Source organism: Vitis vinifera, chromosome 18 (assembly GCF_030704535.1).
Source record: "Vitis vinifera cultivar Pinot Noir 40024 chromosome 18, ASM3070453v1".
Taxonomy (NCBI): Eukaryota; Viridiplantae; Streptophyta; class Magnoliopsida; order Vitales; family Vitaceae; genus Vitis; species Vitis vinifera.
In genome coordinates this window covers 10,998,939-11,018,035 of record NC_081822.1, presented here as the reverse complement: position 1 = coordinate 11,018,035, position 19,097 = coordinate 10,998,939, and the positions used below count along the sequence as shown (strand labels likewise).

At 32.0% G+C, this 19,097-nt stretch overlaps 1 protein-coding gene across 2 annotated transcripts; it reads left to right on the top strand.

The window, feature by feature from the left end:
* The first annotated feature begins 7,523 nt into the window (after positions 1–7,523).
* On the top strand, positions 7,524–12,333 carry LOC100260944 (transcription factor bHLH110). Of its 2 annotated transcripts, none has more exons than XM_010666420.3 (7): positions 7,524–8,292; positions 8,819–9,497; positions 10,116–10,241; positions 10,356–10,421; positions 10,763–10,828; positions 11,731–11,799; positions 11,907–12,333. In XM_010666420.3, exons 1-7 carry the CDS (start codon positions 8,159–8,161, stop codon positions 12,057–12,059), a joined length of 1,293 nt encoding a protein of 430 aa, XP_010664722.1. In that variant the 5' UTR covers positions 7,524–8,158; the 3' UTR covers positions 12,060–12,333. The 2 variants fall into 2 exon arrangements, with proteins under 2 accessions (XP_010664722.1, XP_002281118.2); XM_002281082.5 differs by having other exon boundaries at positions 7,527–8,292; positions 11,731–11,790.
* The last annotated feature ends 6,764 nt before the right edge of the window (positions 12,334–19,097 follow it).

Sequence of the window (19,097 nt, the reverse complement as noted above, 5' to 3'; positions counted from 1 at the left end):
ACACACATACACACGTACACTCACACGCACATTCCTGTTGTGATGATTCAGGAGTCTCCCTTTATTTCACTGCCACAAAAAATGGGCAGCACACCAGAGGGAAAGGGTCTTCATAACATCTCATCCTTGTACCCCACAAACGTCCCTCTTGTTCTTCATAACTACACCCACAGTTGCAACTCCCTTCCAAACAAAAGTTGGGTTGATTAAAAGATTTGGGCAATTGTTGAATCACACATGTAATGCATGTAACCCTTTATTCTCAGTAAAAGTAGTCTTTTTCCAAAGTCATTCAAGGCGATAACATTGACTGATAATTTGGTCTGTTCTTGGAGGGCAACTGAGAATGCATCACTGCAAAAGGAATTCATCCCCATACCCAACATGCAAACCTAGAACCATGGTGGACGTGCATGCCTGCAGATATCTATATATATATATATATAGATATATGAACACAAACACCAAAGCGTGGCGATACCTGGATCGTTGGATGCTGATCAATGGCCACTGTTGTGGTGGTGGTGGTGGTGGTGCAGTTCCTCAAAGGCCTGTACATTTTATTGGAATGTGAGGGAATCAGGAAGAATAAGGTAATATTAATGGCTGAGTGGGAATGGAAAGCAAGATGAGCATGGCCCCTAGTGTTGGATTTCATACCCTAAGCAAGGTAAAGCATATATTCTCGGCCTCCAATACTTTGTCTTCTTCTCAGACAGCTTTAATTCCTGCAACTTTAGACCTCCTTTTAAGGGCTTTGCCAAGAATATCACTTAAAATACTTCCTTGTCAATATTGTATTGTATGTATTTTTATGTGAGGAAAGGCATCACTGATGTCGAACTGAAAAATATGGAGTTTTTAGTGGGATGTGTTTATTAAGGTGGATTGCCAAGATCAATGGTTGCCTCTGCGTGGTGCAAATTGATTGACTTTATACTTCTTTTTTTAATAAATACCAAAAGATGAAAATATATTTTACCAAAAATTGGAGAGAAAATGTAAGGGAAAGAAGATAAAAAGAAAAGTAGAGGAAAAGAAAAAGCCAAGAGAAAATAAATAATAAATTTAAAATTAATAAATTATTTTTATTTATCTTTTCAAACTTATTTAATTTATTTTAACTTATCGATATAAAGATTGAATAATTTGAAAATGTATAAGTTTTTAACTTTTTTTTTTGTATTTTTTATGATATAACCAAATACGAGAAAATCGTCTTTCTTAATAATTTTTTTCTTTTCTTTAATACTTTCCTGGAACCAAACATAACTTTAAAAATTGTTTTTATGACCTTTTTATTAGATAATAAAAAAAATTATTTTATAAAAAGTAAAATTTCACATGAGCAAATAAATTCTTAATAATTAATTAATGCATTTCCACCACATAATATGTCAGTTAAATTTAATAAGAATTCTTGTTCATCTTGATTGGATCTTTTACATATAAATCAACTTATTTTTGTTGTTTCATATATTCTATTTTCTACCTTCGTCCACATGTTTTTTAAATCACTATTTTATTTGATTTAGAATCCATTTGATAGTGATTTTATGAAACGTTTTTAATATTTATGATTAAAAAGTTAAAAACATTTTTTAGAATCATTGTCATTTACACTCTTAGTTTTTTTTAGTAGTACATTTTGATTATTTATTTATTTGATAATAATGTTAAAAAATTAACTCAGTTTTTAAGAAATAAATATAAATAAAAACAATTAAAAAAATCAATAAGCATACCATGAAATTTAATATTTCAAAGACATATCATTAATATAAAAAAAAATCTATAAATTATTAACAACTAAATAACTGATTGATTAAAAACAAGGAAAGAAAGTAAAAATGAAAAGACATGCAAATGAAATAATTTATAAGCATGATTTTTACACATGCAAAGTCAAATATTTTTGAACATTTATAAAATCTTTATTTTAATAAAATTATTTTATATATTTTAATAATGGTATATTAGTCAATTTTTTAAAAACACAGTCAACTAATTATTGATAATTTATTTCTTTTATTTTGTAAAAATAAAAGAAATGCTTATATGACATGTTATTTGTACAAAAAAGTTTTAAAGGTTTTAAATGTAATTTTTAGTCTCTTTATCTTGAATAAAATGTATTTTAATTTTGTTATAATAAAAAAAATAGAAATCTAATTATATTTTTTATTTATTTATTTTTATCCTTTTACACCTTACTTCAATTTTTTTTCCTTTCTTAGAGCTTCATTGAAAAATGTTTAAAAGATTGGATATTTTCTAACATATAGGAAAACAATAAACAAACAAACAAGAAATGTTTGAATTTTGAAATGCTAAGTGCTAACTGGGATTTGTTAGGTAAGAATGTGGAGTTGTACACTAATGAGAACCTTCTAGATCAAGACAAAAAAGAGCTTAAATCCCATGTAATTAATCAGTAAAGTACTCAAATATAATTAAGAATGATAATATAATATGAATACTATATAGCAATAGTGTGTATTTATAATTAATTAGTGGCAGTGATTAGTGTTTTTGACCATGGAGTTGACTGTTTTCCCCTTAAAAAAGTAGGTTGATTGAGTTTGATGATGGTGATGGACCCCCCTTAAAGTCACCAATGATGGCAAATTGGCTCTAAAGGGGTGATAGGAGGAGTTGTTTTATAAGAGGTTTAGGAATAATACATTCAAGAAGAATCAGTATTTGTGTTAGGATTAGGGTTAGGGTTAGGGTTAGGGTTAGGGACTATGTTGTGCTGTGTCCTATGTAGCCCTTGTCCTTTTTCTTGATCTGATGTTATATGAATGGTCTCTACATCAAATTATGTATAAGATAAGGTTTTAAAAAACCTTAATATAAGGGGCTGCTTGTTGTTTTCAAATCAAAGTCATACACCCTTTTTAATCAATCACTTTGTGGAACTTTAATATTCAATGGCCTTTTGAAGGAAAGGAGTCTCACATTTGGGGGAAAAGGAGTCCCCAATAATGAGCTCTTGGTGGGTCCAAAACCAACTGGTTGCTTCAATTATCTTAAACCCATGTATGAAATTATGTTTTCATTCGAGGGTTGGTCTTCGATATTTACATTTCTGAAGTAGATTCTTGCGTTTTTGCTTTTCTCTGCTGCCCTTTTCTGACTGCTATAGTTAATGATTTATTTAATCATATTTAAATACCAGTTACGATGATGGGTGAATTATTAGTAAGGAAATGGATTTGGGTTTCGATCTTGCTGAATAATCAAACCACCCAGCTTTAGTCTCTTTGGAAGAATCTTTCAGCTGGACAGATCATCAAAGTGAGAGGAGGATTTAAAAATAAATAAATAAATTGCAAAATCCGACATGGAAACAGCCTTTGTGAAATAAATCTTGGAAGATAGTGAGACAAGGAAATATTTAAAAAAAAAAAGTGAGAAAGAATGGAAAAAGGAAGGGAAGCTCTCAATGCCTCAATGGAAAGGAAAAAAGCTTCTTTATTTATTTTTATTTTTATTTTTAAAAAAACCAAAATAAATAAATAAAAATTATTAAGTGGGCATGCTGGTGGATCGGGGTAAAAGGAGAAAGGGCTAAAAGCAAAGTGAAGCTTGCCCATACTCTGATCCATCATCTCTCACATTCTCCCATCAACTTTTCGTCGGATGTGAACTTTTGTGGGGGCTGATGATATCAAAATTATAAATTATAATCCTTGTTTCATGGAATCAGTCACAGCTTAATCATACGCATTAATCTTGTTATTAATCTCTCTTTTTCTCTGGCTAGATAGCTAGCTAGCTAGCAAACAAACAAACCAAAATGCAACTAAGAAGTAAAGAGAGCCTTCTCATCATCTTCTTTCAAGCTGAGTCTTTTATGCAGACAGATGGTTGATGGATGAGCGGCACTTGCAGTTTGTGCAGGGTACGCGCGTTGAGGAGGGATGGAGGAGACTGGAAATAGAAAAATGATAAAGGTAGTGAAGAAAGGTGTTGTTACAGGTGTATGTCACAATAATATATAGCTAGGGTTAAAGAGTGTTGTTGCTGCTGGCCACTAGGATTATATATGATTGAGAAAATTGCCTGAGAACACTACTGTTCTTTCTCTAAAGCATCATAATGAGTGTTTTGAATCCAAACTCATAATATATAAATTTCTTCCATCTCTTTTCCTAGAGGGACAATGAGATCCTTTTTCTTTCTTAATCCCAACTCACCCTTAATGGCCGGATTCATTATACAACTAATTTTCCTAAAAGCTCAATATTCAACATGATATTAGAGTCTTATTTAGATGGAGATCACCTCTGGTCTAATCACATCATATTGTTATCTTCTCAAATTATTAAGCCCAAAAAAGGCTATTTTATTTCCTTAATTATTAAGCTTTTGTAAATCCCAAGGAGGCTACAAGAAAAAAAAAGATGTTAGAAAGCATGATACACGTTGTAAGTCCTAATCCTATAAGAGTTTTGTTTAATGGGAAGTCAAGTGTTTGTGAAACTTTATCATAGTTTATTTATTTATTTTATTTATTAATCCCGCAAGGTGTCTACTTTTTAGTGAGAGTATTAAAATGTGATTTTCAATTCCCGTTCCTCTTTGTCCCTAACAGAACGAATTTGAAATGAAAATAAATAAATTTAAGATGGATTTGAGAATTTTTTTTTTTTTAATCCAAGACAGGTTTAAAGCATATTATGATGTTATCTTGTTTCCACTCATCCTGATCATATATATAGTTAAATAAAAAATAATTTAATTTAATTTTTTATTTTCTTATTTTTAATATATATATAAATAATAAAAAATTATTTCTCAAAAAAAAATAAACTTTAAAAAACTAGTATTATTTATTTATTTATAAAATATATTTATTTTAATTAAAAATAATAAGCCAAAGAATTTTTCATACCTATCCTCTCTCTCCTCCTTCCCCCATTTATATTTTGGGTTATTTTAGATGGTTAAAATTACTCCCCAAATTGCAAAAATGACTCTTTCATTGATTTTGTTAAAAATTGGTCACATTTATGTTTTATTTCCCACTAAAAGCATTTTTTTCCCCTCTCATTTTCCTTTATCCACATTAATCTTTTTATTCATTTGTATCTTTAACAGTCCAAAAGACCCAACATTACTTTATATTTAACTTAATTTCTCGACACTAAAACTTTCTCTCTTTTTTTCAATTGTCTTTTAACTCAGTTTCATTGCTTCTTAAATGATGTTTTTCTCATAAATCATGTTTTCACCATTATTGCAACTATAAAATAAATAAATAAAAAGTTGAGAGAAATATATAACACATTAAATCACTCTTTTTTTTTTTTTTTTTGCTCATTCAAGATATTATTGGCTCATAAACTTAAAAGTAAATTAAGAAAAGGTTTTCATAATATACAATGGTTAGATTCATTTATAAAGAATTTAACTAGAGTTAAGTTTTTAATCATAATGATCACTTAAAATTATAATATAATTAAGTTTCATTTAAAAAAAAAAAAAATCTTAACCGAGGTACTAAGGGTTTTAATAAAAATGTTTATATGAACGTAATATAGCTAATTAAATTTCATTTATAAAATGATGAGGTGTTAAGGTTGAAGTCCTAATTCTTCAATTAGTTAAGTGTGATCCAAGGTTTTCATTAAAAAAACATGTCAAAAATCAATAAATTTCAAGAGAATTATAACAACATCAACTAAAATTTAGAGATTTAACCCTGGACAACTTTTTATTCAATCTCATCTTCAACATTATCAAAGTTTATATGAAACTACAACAAACCCTAATCAATAACAAAGAGAAAAATGAAGGATGAGAGAATCTTAGAGAAAAAAGAAATACGAGAAAACTTTGCCTTTTGATTTTTGAAATGGGTAAGATTTTAATCTTCATTCAGTTGTTCTTTGCTGTAAGATTTGAAATTCACTTAAAAAAAAGGTATTAGTATGGGAGGAATATTGACAAGAAATGAAAGAAAAATAATGTTTTTAAAAGGATTAAAAAAAAAAGGGTAGAAATGTCTCAAATACTTCATTTCCGTAAAAGAATGAAAAAAAAAAATCATTTTTCCGAGTTCAAATTTATTTCAATACTTCTATCCAAATATCTGTTTATATTTTTCATTAAGCAGGATGAGAATAGGTTTACATTATTGGAGCCATCCCAACCCGACCGCAGTCATCCCTACGCGTATCCATCACTGGACCTTGCATGTGGCCTGAATATACTGCAAAACTTTTCTACCTCTGCAACAACCGAAAGGAAAATACATACAGTTGAGCTACCCTACCATACATATAAATCCAATTCAAAAGAGAAAAAACAAAGAAGAAAAAGAAAAAAAGAAAAAGCCTGTATAAAACAGCTGATTCTTATTGACACACGTCTCTGTACGTTTGCCTGAGATAATTTTCCAAGATTTTACGCATTATTTTTCTCTCTTTAAATTCCAAAGTTGGATGATTGTTTGGCAGACTGGTGGGGATGGTGTGAGAGGGCGCCTGAGATGGTTGGTCAGAGGAGCGGAGAGATGCCAAACACCTTTGATATTACCTCATCCTTACAGAATGGTGATGTCATATCAACATCATTATTATAAATTTATAATATACATGGCGTGGGCGTTCACAGTTGTTATTTTCACAAAAATATTTTGCCTTTTTCACTGGTCCCCATCTTTTTTAATTATGAGTTTTTAACTTTTTTCTTGTGTTTCTTGTACTCTTTATTCATTCCCATATCATTGTGAAAACCTTTCACCCCTACCCTTATCATCACCAACATCAAGATCAAATCTTAATCTTTGATCAACAAATCTATCCAATAATCAACATTTTTCCAATTTCATAAATTTATCATGGCTTCGTAATTAAGTCAACAATCATGCCCCAATTCAACCAGGGTGACGATGTGGATGGTGCAAAATGACTAGAATACCCAGAGTAGAATCCATCTGAAACCGAGAGCGCTTTTGCTTTTTCACTTTTTATCCATTGGGCTGATAATTAGAGATGCTTAACAGCAGCATACGCCCGGATGGAGGCCCATGTATGGGAGCCCTGTAGCATACCACCCACACAACATAAAGTGGGGGTGATTTTGTCAAAACGCCACACGTTACTTGCTGAAATGACAATTGTGTCCCTTTGTATGATTTGCTGGCATTATCATGCACTCAATTATCACCCTTCTTTTAAAAAAAACCTCAAACTAGATATAATTGTTTAAGAAGAAAAAGAAAAATAAAAGGGAAATGTTGTGATAATATTGATAATGGGGCCGGTCACTGGTGTTCTGAAAATTGTAAGTATATATGCATTGGTTTTGGTTTTGTTTGATGAGTATGGTTCGGGGATGACTACTTTTCTTCTCAGACATAGGATTAGAATAGTTTGTACTTGAAAAGGTAGGATATATGAGAATAACATTAAGATTAATAAATGTAATACACTGGAGAGGGAATAATCCATGTTAAAACTGTTTGGTTTAGAGAATTGACAGCGAGCCAACCCCATATAATAAGACTGGGGCTAAGGGGATCAGAGAGAGAGCATATAAGGGGGGCCTTTGGACATGTGGGTAAGAGAGAGAAAGAGGCAGCGAGCATGGTAGCTATCATTTCTCTTCAGAGAACTTTGTTGAAAGCCTTGGGATCGAAGGCAGGTATGGTAATCATGGCATAAGGGAAGTATAATCATCTCCCTGTAATTGCAGCTGAGAGTGCAAAAAGCATAGCTCAGAGTGAGTGAGTGAGTGAGTGAGAGAGAGGCACATATTGAGAAAAGGAAGGAGAAGAAAAAAAAAAGAGAAAGGAAAAGAATTGAGAGATGTATGGAAAGGAAGATATACAGATGATTTTGAATCTTATATTGTGAAGCTGCAAAAAGTTTTGCTGAAAGAAAAAAGAAAAAAGGTTGGGGGGGAGAGAGAGAAGAGTTTGAAGATGGGTTATTCAAGCTCTCTATCTTTCTTTCTTTTCAAGGTTACTTTAAGAAGAGAGTTGAAAGAGTAAAGAGGAAACTCAGAAAAGTGGCTAAAAGCAAGGTAGGATGTGGGTATCACCTGAACTGTTTCTTTGAATAGAGTGAGAGAGATTCCTGGAGCGGAGCTCACTTAAAATTTTAATTACGCATCTTGGGATTTTCAAGCCTTTAAAAATATCATTATGGAGTCTGCAAATCGGCATCACCAACATCAGCTCCAAGACCAGCTGGTTGTGTCTTCTCCTTTATTGGCTGCTAACCCATCTTGTTATGCACCTGCACCTTCCAACCATGGTTGGACCCCTAACATCATTTTGTAAGTTTCATCATATCCTCCTCCTCCTCATCTCTCTCTCTCTATCTATCTATCTATCTATCTCTCTCTTTCAAGCCAATACATATGTCTTGTACCTTAGATTTATACTTGTTCTAATTTTTAGGCTTAAAGGCAGATTATTCTTTTTTTTTTTATTGGCTATTTACAGTACCATCATGAATAATCTTTAGAATTTGGAATCTCTCTTGTTTTCTTAAACTTTTCTTTGGTGATTTGATGTGCATCAATCAGAAAATGCCCAGAACCTGAAACTTTCTTGTTAGGTTCTTGTTAAATGTATGAAGTGTTTTAATTAATAACAAAATTCCTGTGATTCTAGTACCTTATTCCGGAGGTATTCAAAAACAATCTTATAATCACTCAAGTTTAGGGTTGTCTATTTAATTATTTCATTCTTCCATGCACTTCATTAGGGCTTTGTGTATTTTCTTTGATTTTGCTTCTTTAATGATAAAGTTTACTTTCCGAAGATTAATCTAAATGTCTGGTGCTACTTGTAACGCAGGAATACCGGTAGCTTCAACCCAAATTTTAATGGGATTCTCTTCAACCCAAGGGATTCAAGGCAGAAAAATGACAGTATACTCCATCCACTGAACAGTTCCGTGGTTCAAGACTTAGGCTTTCACTGGGCTAGTAATGCAGGGAGTTTCACCAGTCAGTCAGCCCACGACCTGCATCCAACGATTAAGGAAGAGCTGTCAGAATCTTTCCCCAAATTCACTGAAATGATAAACAGTTCCTCAAGTGCTGTTGAAGATCTCCATTTACCTCCCACAAGCTACATAAGAAGTAAAGACTTGAATGATCTGAGTGAGAAGCTTTTGCTCAAGTCCTTTTCTTCTGGTTGTCAAATAAATGGGCTTCAACTTTCAGCTGGAGAATTTTGCGCCAATGCTCAAAGCTGTAACACTGGTTTTGGAGGTGTAGCCATACCTAGCAGAGGGCATTTCAGCCAGATTTTTCCTACCATAAATATTTCAAACTTGAGTCAACCTTCTTCCACAATTTCTAGCTCCTTGGACATGAACTTGCAGGCTTTGGATCTATTAACTTCTGCAAGATTTAGTGGGACTTTTAGCCAGCCCTCGCACAATAATCTTGGCCTATTCAAAGATAGTCTTTCTTTTGGTCTTGATCACTTGCAGCAATCAACTAACAGGCCATCAAATAGCTCTAGTAAAGTGAGTACTATCTATTCTTCTTCTACTTCCTCATTTTTTACTTTCCCTGTCCCTTCTTTCTTGTAGAGTACTGACTGTTTCTATAGCCATGCTAGGCCATAATAACCACCACCACTAGTAAAAAAAACCTATAATTGTTGTTACTCCATTGTCATTATTTTAAGTGTCTGGATCAGCTGCTCTAATGAATTTACTTAGTATAGGTTCTTTGAAGACAACAACATTGGATTCTTTACCTTCCTTCCCTGAATGAGTTCACTGATTAGTATATTTGTGTTATTTGTATACAAGTTCAGCCTATGCATTTTAATGCATAGGCTACATTATACATCTATTGAAGTGAATTCTAAAGACAAATGGCGTACATGATGCGATTTGCCCAAAAGTTCTTACATATATTTTTAGTAAAAAATAGCAAAGCTAATACCCTTTTATAGAAATGGTTTTTTATAAACTAATACCACCAAAAGAAAAACCTCCTCTTTTTGCTTCATAAGGATAACCCACAGCTTTATACACACATGCATCTCTCTCTTTTTTCCCCCCAGAAATTCAGTGATTGACTTTGATGAGATTTCTATGATCATTCAACTGAACTTTACTCTTTTCATTTTAAAGATATCACCCTTCACCAATGGAGTTGCAGAAGTAAAGAGACCCAGCAGTTTTTTGGAGCCAAAAGCAACTCAAGCAACACCCAAGAAATCGCGGTTGGAGTCACGCGCTTCATGCCCGCCCATTAAGGTACATGCCCAAAAATTAATCGACTCATGTAGTTAAAGCAATAGTGTTTTATCATGATGGCCAGGTGTTGAAGCTGAGATGATATATTTTTGTGTGGATTTGGCATTCAACCAGGTTAGAAAAGAGAAATTAGGAGATAGAATTGCAGCTCTCCAGCAGCTGGTGGCACCATTTGGCAAGGTAGTGTTTTTACGCCCCGTCATTGTGTGTTAATTATCTAGTGAGTTAGGGCTAAGTATGCTGCTGCACCCCAAACATGTATCCATATATGTGGACGAGTGACTCGCATAAAAGAGGCCAAGGAACCATCATAAATGCCTTTTGAAGAATAGGGTTCGTTTGATTATTTGACCTACTCTGGAGTCTGGACACTTTGGAACACTTGCATCTCCAACCGTAGGATTTGAGGATGTTGCAATATCGAGTGTTTAGACCAAAAAGATATATATGATATATTTATTTAACGAATATAAATGGGAATGACGGCTATTTTTTGCATGTGGGGGGTGAGAATATTGCAGACTGACACGGCATCTGTACTAATGGAGGCTATTGGATATATCAAATTCCTTCAAAACCAGGTCGAGGTACGTTCCCTTCCCAACATTCTTTCTTCAACCTTGATTTTTTATCTAACTGTCTCGTGATCAGTTCTGACCCATAGCGCACAACCTTATTATAATATCAATAAATAAATAAAAAATCCGCAGAGACCTCTGGTCAAATTTGGCCACTGACTCTGAATATTGTGCTCATAGTCGTAGGCTTCCACTATGGTTTCTTTTAGGATCCTGTTGACACAGAAAAAGACATACATTAGGGCTCAGCTGCTTGTTTCCCTTGTCTACGCTTCTATATTGTATTTTACTTTTACCATGGTACGTGCGTACATTCACTTTTATTTTTCTCTGGTTCTTCAAGTTGACTCCACCCTTCCCCAACCCTTTCCAACCTTGATCATCACCAGACCCCGCCCATGAGTTGGACTAATACCAGGCTCAAAATTTTCATTCAAGTACATTCTCTAATTGTACGTCAAGACTTGGTGATTGACTTACTAGTCTCGCTTTAATAAAGGGTTCCAGTAGGGTAATAAGATGAGTTTTGAGTAAAAATAATTTCATTTAAAAAACCCACCTAATTTTCATAGACCCCGAAGCATAGTTGCTTTGTTAAGTGGGCCATGATAAAACAATGACCTGATAGCGTAATAGTATGAGGCACCTTAGTTATATATGAATGGTTTTATGGCAGTAACAGTTGTGTGCTTGGAAATTATAATTGAGATTCTTGGGTGTCACAAAATAATGAAGTACTAGCAAACCAAAAAGTTTGGAGTTGGGATAAGAAGTTTAATTTCAAAAATAGATGAGCACTACTGAATCATGAGTCATTTCCAAAGCACAAGATCAAATAACAGGTGCAAGTAATTGTTGATGCGTTACCATTCATGGATGTGTGCTGAGCTTTTTCGATTTATAATGTGCAGACACTAAGCGTTCCTTACATGAAGTCATCACGCAACAAGAGCAGTATAAGTATGCAAGGGGTAAGAAAAGTAATCTCACTAGCATTGACCTTGTACCCAATTGTCTTACATTTCAGAAAAATGGGAGGAGGGAGGTGGTTTGTTCTAGCTAACGACATTGGTGAGAATGATGACAGGGTTCAGCGGACGGGGAGGGAAGCGAGGAGCCAAGGCGAGATCTCCGAAGCCGAGGGCTGTGTCTAGTGCCCTTGTCATGCATGTCCTACGTAACCACTGATTGCGGGGGTGGTGGCGTTTGGCCACCCCCAAGCTTCGGCGGAGGAACGTAATCTGTATTATAAGCTAGTACATTGATAGGTAGGGCAGGGTGGGAAGACACTACTGCAGTGCTCTTACTCTTTTAAGCCCGCCACCCATATTGATTAGGAGCCGTTAGCATGTTCTAATGGAGCAATTTTGGTCATCCTGCAAAAAAATAGCACTCCAGGATGGACCACCTTTGATCCATTAAAGATCTATGTATGATTTTCTTATCTTACTGGACGCCATCTTGATTTACCCTCTTCCTCTCTTCTTCTGTTAATTAATTGCAATGTTGTATCACTCCTAGAAATTGTTTTCTAATTAATTTTCCTACAACTCTGAAGTGATATGAATAATTAGAAAGAGAAAGACTGGGCCGGGTCTCGTGAGAAGGCCAGACTTGGGATTTGAACTTTCCGGTACAGTTGGTCGACGCCTTCGTCTGGTCACTATCCAGAGAGTAGGTGGATAATACGTGAATGACTGTCCAACAACTGCATGTCGCAATCCAATACGTAAACGAGTTGGTGAGCTTCGAATCTTGTATTACATAAAATTTTGAACATTCGAAAATTGAAATTGGTGCCGCGTCTTTACTTGCTCTTTTTGATGGACCATGAGAGACAGTTATTAACTTATTATTTATCAACCCTGACTTTCCGGCCGGTATTTGCAGCTTCACGGGCTTCTTATCCTTAAAATCACAAGCGCCTTGAAAAATGGAGTTTCCGGTAAAAGGATATGTAATGAGAAAGACTAAATTGATAAATATTTTTAAAAAAGGTCTATTTCTATTTTTTTTTTTCAAAAACACTATTTTGACATTAAAATCTGAAAATACCTTAAAAAGAATAATTGGTTACCCTAACAAGTAACAACATCATGTTGAGTTGTGGATGAATTCGAGGAAAAGGTAAGAAAGAGAAAATAAAGAAAACAAGATATATATATTTAAAAAAAAAATTATTTATTTTAAATGCATTTTTATATAGAAGATTAAATAATTTAAAATATATAAAATTTTAATTAATTTTATTAATATTTATTTTTTTCATATTTTTATGATGGAATTAAATATTAAAAAAATCATCTTTCTTAATAAAAAAACATTTTTTTCTTCCTTTAATTAATATTTTTCAGCCAATTGACACTCATCCTTCCTTGTTATCCAAAAAAAATGTTAGAAGAAAATTGAAAAGAAAAAACTCCTAACATTGTTGTGATAATTTTAGAACTCATCTCTCTCTCTATATATAAATGTAAGTAGATCAAGGGGGTTGATAGGGAGAAAATAAGTTAGATAATCATTCTTAGGATTAGGATTAGAGGTAGGAGTAAGAATAATTTAGTTTTAGTTGTGATCTTGCATTTACATTTTTTTTCTTCTTTTGTAATCATTTCCATTTTTAAATTTAATAAATTTCCATTTTACTTTCACTCTTCCGTTTCAACTTGCAAAGTTACATTTTCAATTCTTTTTAATTTCATCATGCCTAGAATTTACCACTCTAAGGAGTGAGAGAAAGTAAGAATTTCCTATTTCCTAGTTTTGATCACCAATGGTTTACCTATGCATAACTTCAAAGAATCTTCCTTCAATCAATGGTGCAATGACCAAAGGGAGTAACCATGGGAAGGAAGGTATATCGCTTTGATTGTGAAGGTCGCAAGTCAAGCAACTAAGGCAACATGTCTATACTTATCTTTAATGATTCTATAATTTAAACATAGATTTGTTGATAGGAAAAGCAACCTGTGAAAGCCAACTGATTGGTATGACTCAATAGAGAGCAATTAGATTGAGATAAACCCTTGTTAAGGTGGTTCCAATTCATGTCAAGTTGGAACCTTCATGGTGTAAACCCTTAACCTAGTCCTAAAGCCACAAACACATGTTTAGAGTCTTGTTATTGGATTGAGGTGAAAAATAGGAACCTCAATGAATCTCCACTCTTTAAGTTTGTTTTTCTTTAATTTTATGTCTTTTGAATTCCCTCTTTCTCATAAATTTTAGTCTTTAAATTCTCTTTCTTTCTTATTTACAAAATCATTTCTTAGGCTTCCAACCAACAATTATGTACTAAAAACTCATACTTCTAGGTATGTCAATTTATAGTTCCCTGTGAAGACGACCCGATTCTTATACATCAATTAGTTCTTTTTATTTTTTGTTCAAAAACTAAAAGTCTCAACAATTGGTCTGCCCTAATTTCTTTTCTCAAAATTTCATTACATCTTTAAAATTTTTAAACCAAAAATGAACAAACCAATGAATAATATAAAGTCTTATAAAAATTAAAAATTAATTAATGTGCTAGCATTACTTCAATAAGCAAAAGCATCCAACATGATCATCACCAAAAGAAGTTGACTTATCTTTGATCATGGTTATGAGTGTTACAAAGGGAGCTTTTAAGCAAGTGTTTTTGTGTACCTTGTTTGGGAGAGAAGTAATCTACTAGGGAACCATTAAATTTCCACATCAAAGAAGTAATATAAAGGCCAAGGTCTTTGATTACAAATTCTTCATTGAGTTTGGTAGTTAAGTCTTTGAGAAAACTCACTATTTTGGGAAATATAAACTTCATCCATATAAATGAGAAGAACCATGTATGGTTATGGTGTTAATGTGATATACAATTAAAGATATGCCGACCTTATTACAATAAAAATCAAGATAAAAATAAATTATGAGAGATAATCAAATTAAGGAAAACGGTGTTTGTTTTAGACTATATAAAGACTTCTTAAATAAACAATTGCAGTCAAAAAGTTCTTGATTGATAAATCTCAATGGATGTTCCATATACATGATTTCTTTGAGATGACAATATAAGAAAGCATTTTTTTTTTATATCTAGTTAGTGCAAATGTCATTTGAGAGGCAGAGAGAGAGAGAGAGATAGCCATAATCTACATTAGAAACCTGAGTAAACCCTTTTGTGACTAGTTAAGCTTTGAATCATTCAATTGATCCATTTTCCTTGTATTTAACTTAGACAACCCATTTGGATCCAACCACAATGTTGATGTATGATAGTTAAAAGGCAAGTTCTCAAATGTGATTATCATCGAGAGCTTGAAGCTCATCACGCATAGGTGCTACCCAACATGAGTCCTTAAGTGTAGTTTTCAAGGTTAATTGGCAAGGCATTACTCGAGTTATTAGTGATTGACAATAAAGCAATAAGAGCAAGATCAAAAGATGTATTTTTGCATACAAAATCATTAAGATAAGCTTGTGGTCATCAAACTTGTGTTAGTTGAGATGCATATGATTTTCTTGATTCATTGGTTAAGTATCAAACAACCAAACTCTCCATGCAAACCAAGTTAGCATTGAAATATGTGAAGAATATGTTACTTTTCTTTTTTAGAAGGAGACAATTACTACATCATTCCAATCAAGTTGACTTTGAAGAGAAATTGACTCTAAATTATCAACAATATTCTATGTAATAGAATTTTGGCTATAACAATCAAATATATTAGAATGATTGGAATTCAAAATTTTTATATTTTATAGGTCTAGTTTCTAGAAGAATGAGATATTCTCATAGTTATAGTTTCTTTATTTGTGAAATGAATCTACTCATCTTGGGAAAGAAGTTCGGATATAAACAATGAAATAATAATCTTTAGCTTCATGTCGAGGTTGCATAGGAAGTCTTTTTATCAAATGTTGTGTGGCGTAACACATATACCCACCTAGTCTTGGGCTTGAAACATATATAGCCTTTGTGAATTTAACCGGTTTGAAACCGGCTTTTTTATGGTGGCAAGATTATTGTAGATTGATCTAAAATTCTTGGCATATTCTTCAAGAGATTTTCAAGCCCTTCTTGAGAGTTATTAGAAAGTTCTTCAAATGCCTTTCTTTCTCCACCGTGGCTTGGAGCAACTACTCCCCAAGGGAGGTCTAAACCAGATATGTCGTTTTTGCGCTAAAAAACATACCAGGTCGATCTTCTTTCATGGCTCCAAGACAATCCATTGTTATTGACCCACAACAAGAAAAGTGGATCACTTTTTTTCCCTCGTAATAAGCTAGAGAACTCTAGGACTCAATTCTAAAAGGACAATATGGAACCGTACGTCATAGGAGAAAATTTGTGACGCTCGATTTGATAGAGATCAAATTTGAATACTAACGGCAGAACCGAATGATGAGTTTGGGTTCTCTCAAATTTGAAAAGAAGGAATGAGGACATGGTACCACACAACACTAGCTGGTGGACACCATAATCATAGGAATTGTTTCTCTCAACATAATAATTTTCCTTAACACCTAATACAATGTTGTACTAAACACCATGATTATTTCCCTGATCAGCCACGATGGATTTAAATTCTTTAAATAAAAATATTATCAATTAATGAGTCACATTCCTTATCTGAGTACAAATACAGCAATCAATTTATTTATTTCATCTGACATGTCGCCTTCCCTTTGTAAGTACTCTCTTTAACAACTGGACCCCAGTCGGTCCACTCGGTCTAATTCCATTCATTGGAAAAGTTTGATAAAAGCACGCCCCTTATCAAATTGGCTTCCACTTCAAGCAGCTTATTCATAACTGTATATGGTTTTGATGGTTATTGAAAAGCACACAATTTCGTATACAAAATTCAAACCGTCCGCATTATTATATTCAAAAGCTTCTCATCTCAACTCTGTGGGCAATCTCACGGCCAATTCTCTTCTCTTTTGCGGCTAATTTAATGGTCATGGGTAAAACCGTAAAAGGCTGAACATTATTTAAAGCAATAAGTCAAATAACTTTACCTAAAGGACAACCATAGTATAAAAATATGTGTCAGTAACAACTTCCTGTGGGTTCGTTCACCTTGTATTTGTGAATTAATTAGCTGTCCACCATACCTTATATTAAAAATTCAAAACGTGGTTTCTTACACTGAACCCTTCCCTCCCATTAAAAGTAACTCTGTGTGAGAGCAACATGCCAGCTGTTTTTTCTGATTTTTTAATGAATAAATTTGTTGCATTGCTAGGGGAACATTCTTACGGCTTCTGGAATGTGTTTGTTGGGCTCCTCATCTCAACCGTTGATCGGAACAAACTCCTAGGAACGTACTGTGGTCCTTGCAGCAGCTGATTCTGCCCTGGGCCACTAGCTCTGGAATTTGTGCGAGTATGGATATTTAATAGTTTGAGGAAGGGAACAGAACGGTAGAGCACTAGAACCTTATCCTAACCTTTCCCAGAGATCATTGTACACGTGGCATGAATCTGAAAGATTTTGACGTTGTTAGGCCGCCGGCGCAAGGTGATGACGCCAACCTAGACGTAATAACTTGAACTGTTAATATCATCCCCGTTAAATGTCATCACTACCCTTGTATCCGAAACTCTGTTACTCTCTAATTACGCGACAGATTGGAGATATTTTTGAGAATTTATGCCATACGTACGTATTTTGTGAAGTATGGTCCGCAAGTTTCAATTAAAATTATTTTCCTTTCTCAAATAAAATAATTAATTCAGATATTATTGGAGGTTTTTTTGTTTTTTGTTTTTTATTTTTTTAAAAACAAAAGAATATATTTTAATTTTATATCATTCATAAAAAAATAAAGTGAAAATACGAGAGAAAGGAAGACATATAAGTTTAGAAAAATAATATATTTTAAGACATGATTAAAATTTTATATATATTTATTTTTTAATTTAATTTTTTAAAGAAGAAAAGAACTATAATTAAGAAAAAATTGCAATTCTTTAAATTATATAGTTTTCGGTTTCACCTTTTATTTAATCTTTAAAAAAAATTAAAATGGTATTTGATTCACTAATTTGAAAAAAATATAAAAAATAATAATAATTTAAACTTTTATAAATTAATTTTATCTTTATTAATATAAAAACATTTTAAAATACACATTTTTTCATAATTCAAATAATTATTTCTTGAAATACTCTTTTACTTGAAAATATTAAATAAAATTATCAAAAATATTAATTTGATCATTTTAATGTGATAAAAATATATTACAAATAAATATATTATAAATTTTTATTATATAATATGAAATAAAAATCATTCTCAAAAAATTCTTTAGGATCCTTAAGTGATAAATAAAATATTTCTTATTCTCTAATTAATAATAATTTTATATACAACATTATATAAATCCACTCATCCTTTTATATATTTTTTTAATAAAATTGAATAAAAATTTTGTTAGTTGATATTAACAATAAAATAATAAATTTAAAAAATAAAAAATATAATTATAAAAAAAAGTTAAAAATTAAATACAATTAAAACAAAAAAACTTCAAAATTTAAAAATAAAATATTAACTCTCATTATATTTCCAACTCTTTATTCATATCTGTATTTTCTACTAGTGTACTTTAGTAAAATGAAGGTTAATATTTTATTTTTATTTTTTTAGTTTTAGATTTTAATTATATTTTAAATTTTTAAAATTTTTTATTTTATTAATGTCAAATCAATTATTATAATAAAAATTTGATCAATTGGTATTATTAAGATAACAAGTAAAAAGCTCATTTCGGGAAATAATTATCTAATCCATAAAAAAAGTAAGATAAATCTAATTTATAAAATTTTGAGTTATTTTTACTAAATTTTTTAAAATCAGTACGTCAAAAACCCACTTTTTCAAATATATTTATAAGAGAGAAAAAATAAATATTAAAAAGGAGATTAATTTATAGTAAGAATTAATATTATTTTTATTTTATCATGATGACTTTATTGAATTTTAATGGAAAGAGATAAAAATGAGAAGTGTTTTAATAAATAAATAAATAAATGAAAATTGAAAAATAAGGAAATATTCAAGAGAATAAAAATTTGCTAAAAAAGAACATTTGGAAAAAATGGTAAAGACGAAAAGGAAGATAAACTATAAAAAGGAAGAATAATATTTATTTTCTATTTAATTGGACGAGAATAACGGCATGTTAATCTTATATAAGATGAGACGAAAAAGGTATTAGCCATCATATGATTCATGATGGGTATAATCGTAATTGGACCGAGATATGGCAATAAATAGTGGGACTTTTGATGA

Bases quoted from the DNA above. Each gene is read 5' to 3' on its own strand.
- LOC100260944 (XM_010666420.3), top strand. From the start codon at position 8,159: ATGGAGTCTGCAAATCGGCATCACCAACATCAGCTCCAAGACCAGCTG. The intron at 8,293-8,818 runs GTAAGTTTCATC...CTTGTAACGCAG, and splicing joins TGGACCCCTAACATCATTTT to GAATACCGGTAGCTTCAACC. The intron at 10,829-11,730 runs GTACGTTCCCTT...TATAATGTGCAG, and splicing joins TCCTTCAAAACCAGGTCGAG to ACACTAAGCGTTCCTTACAT.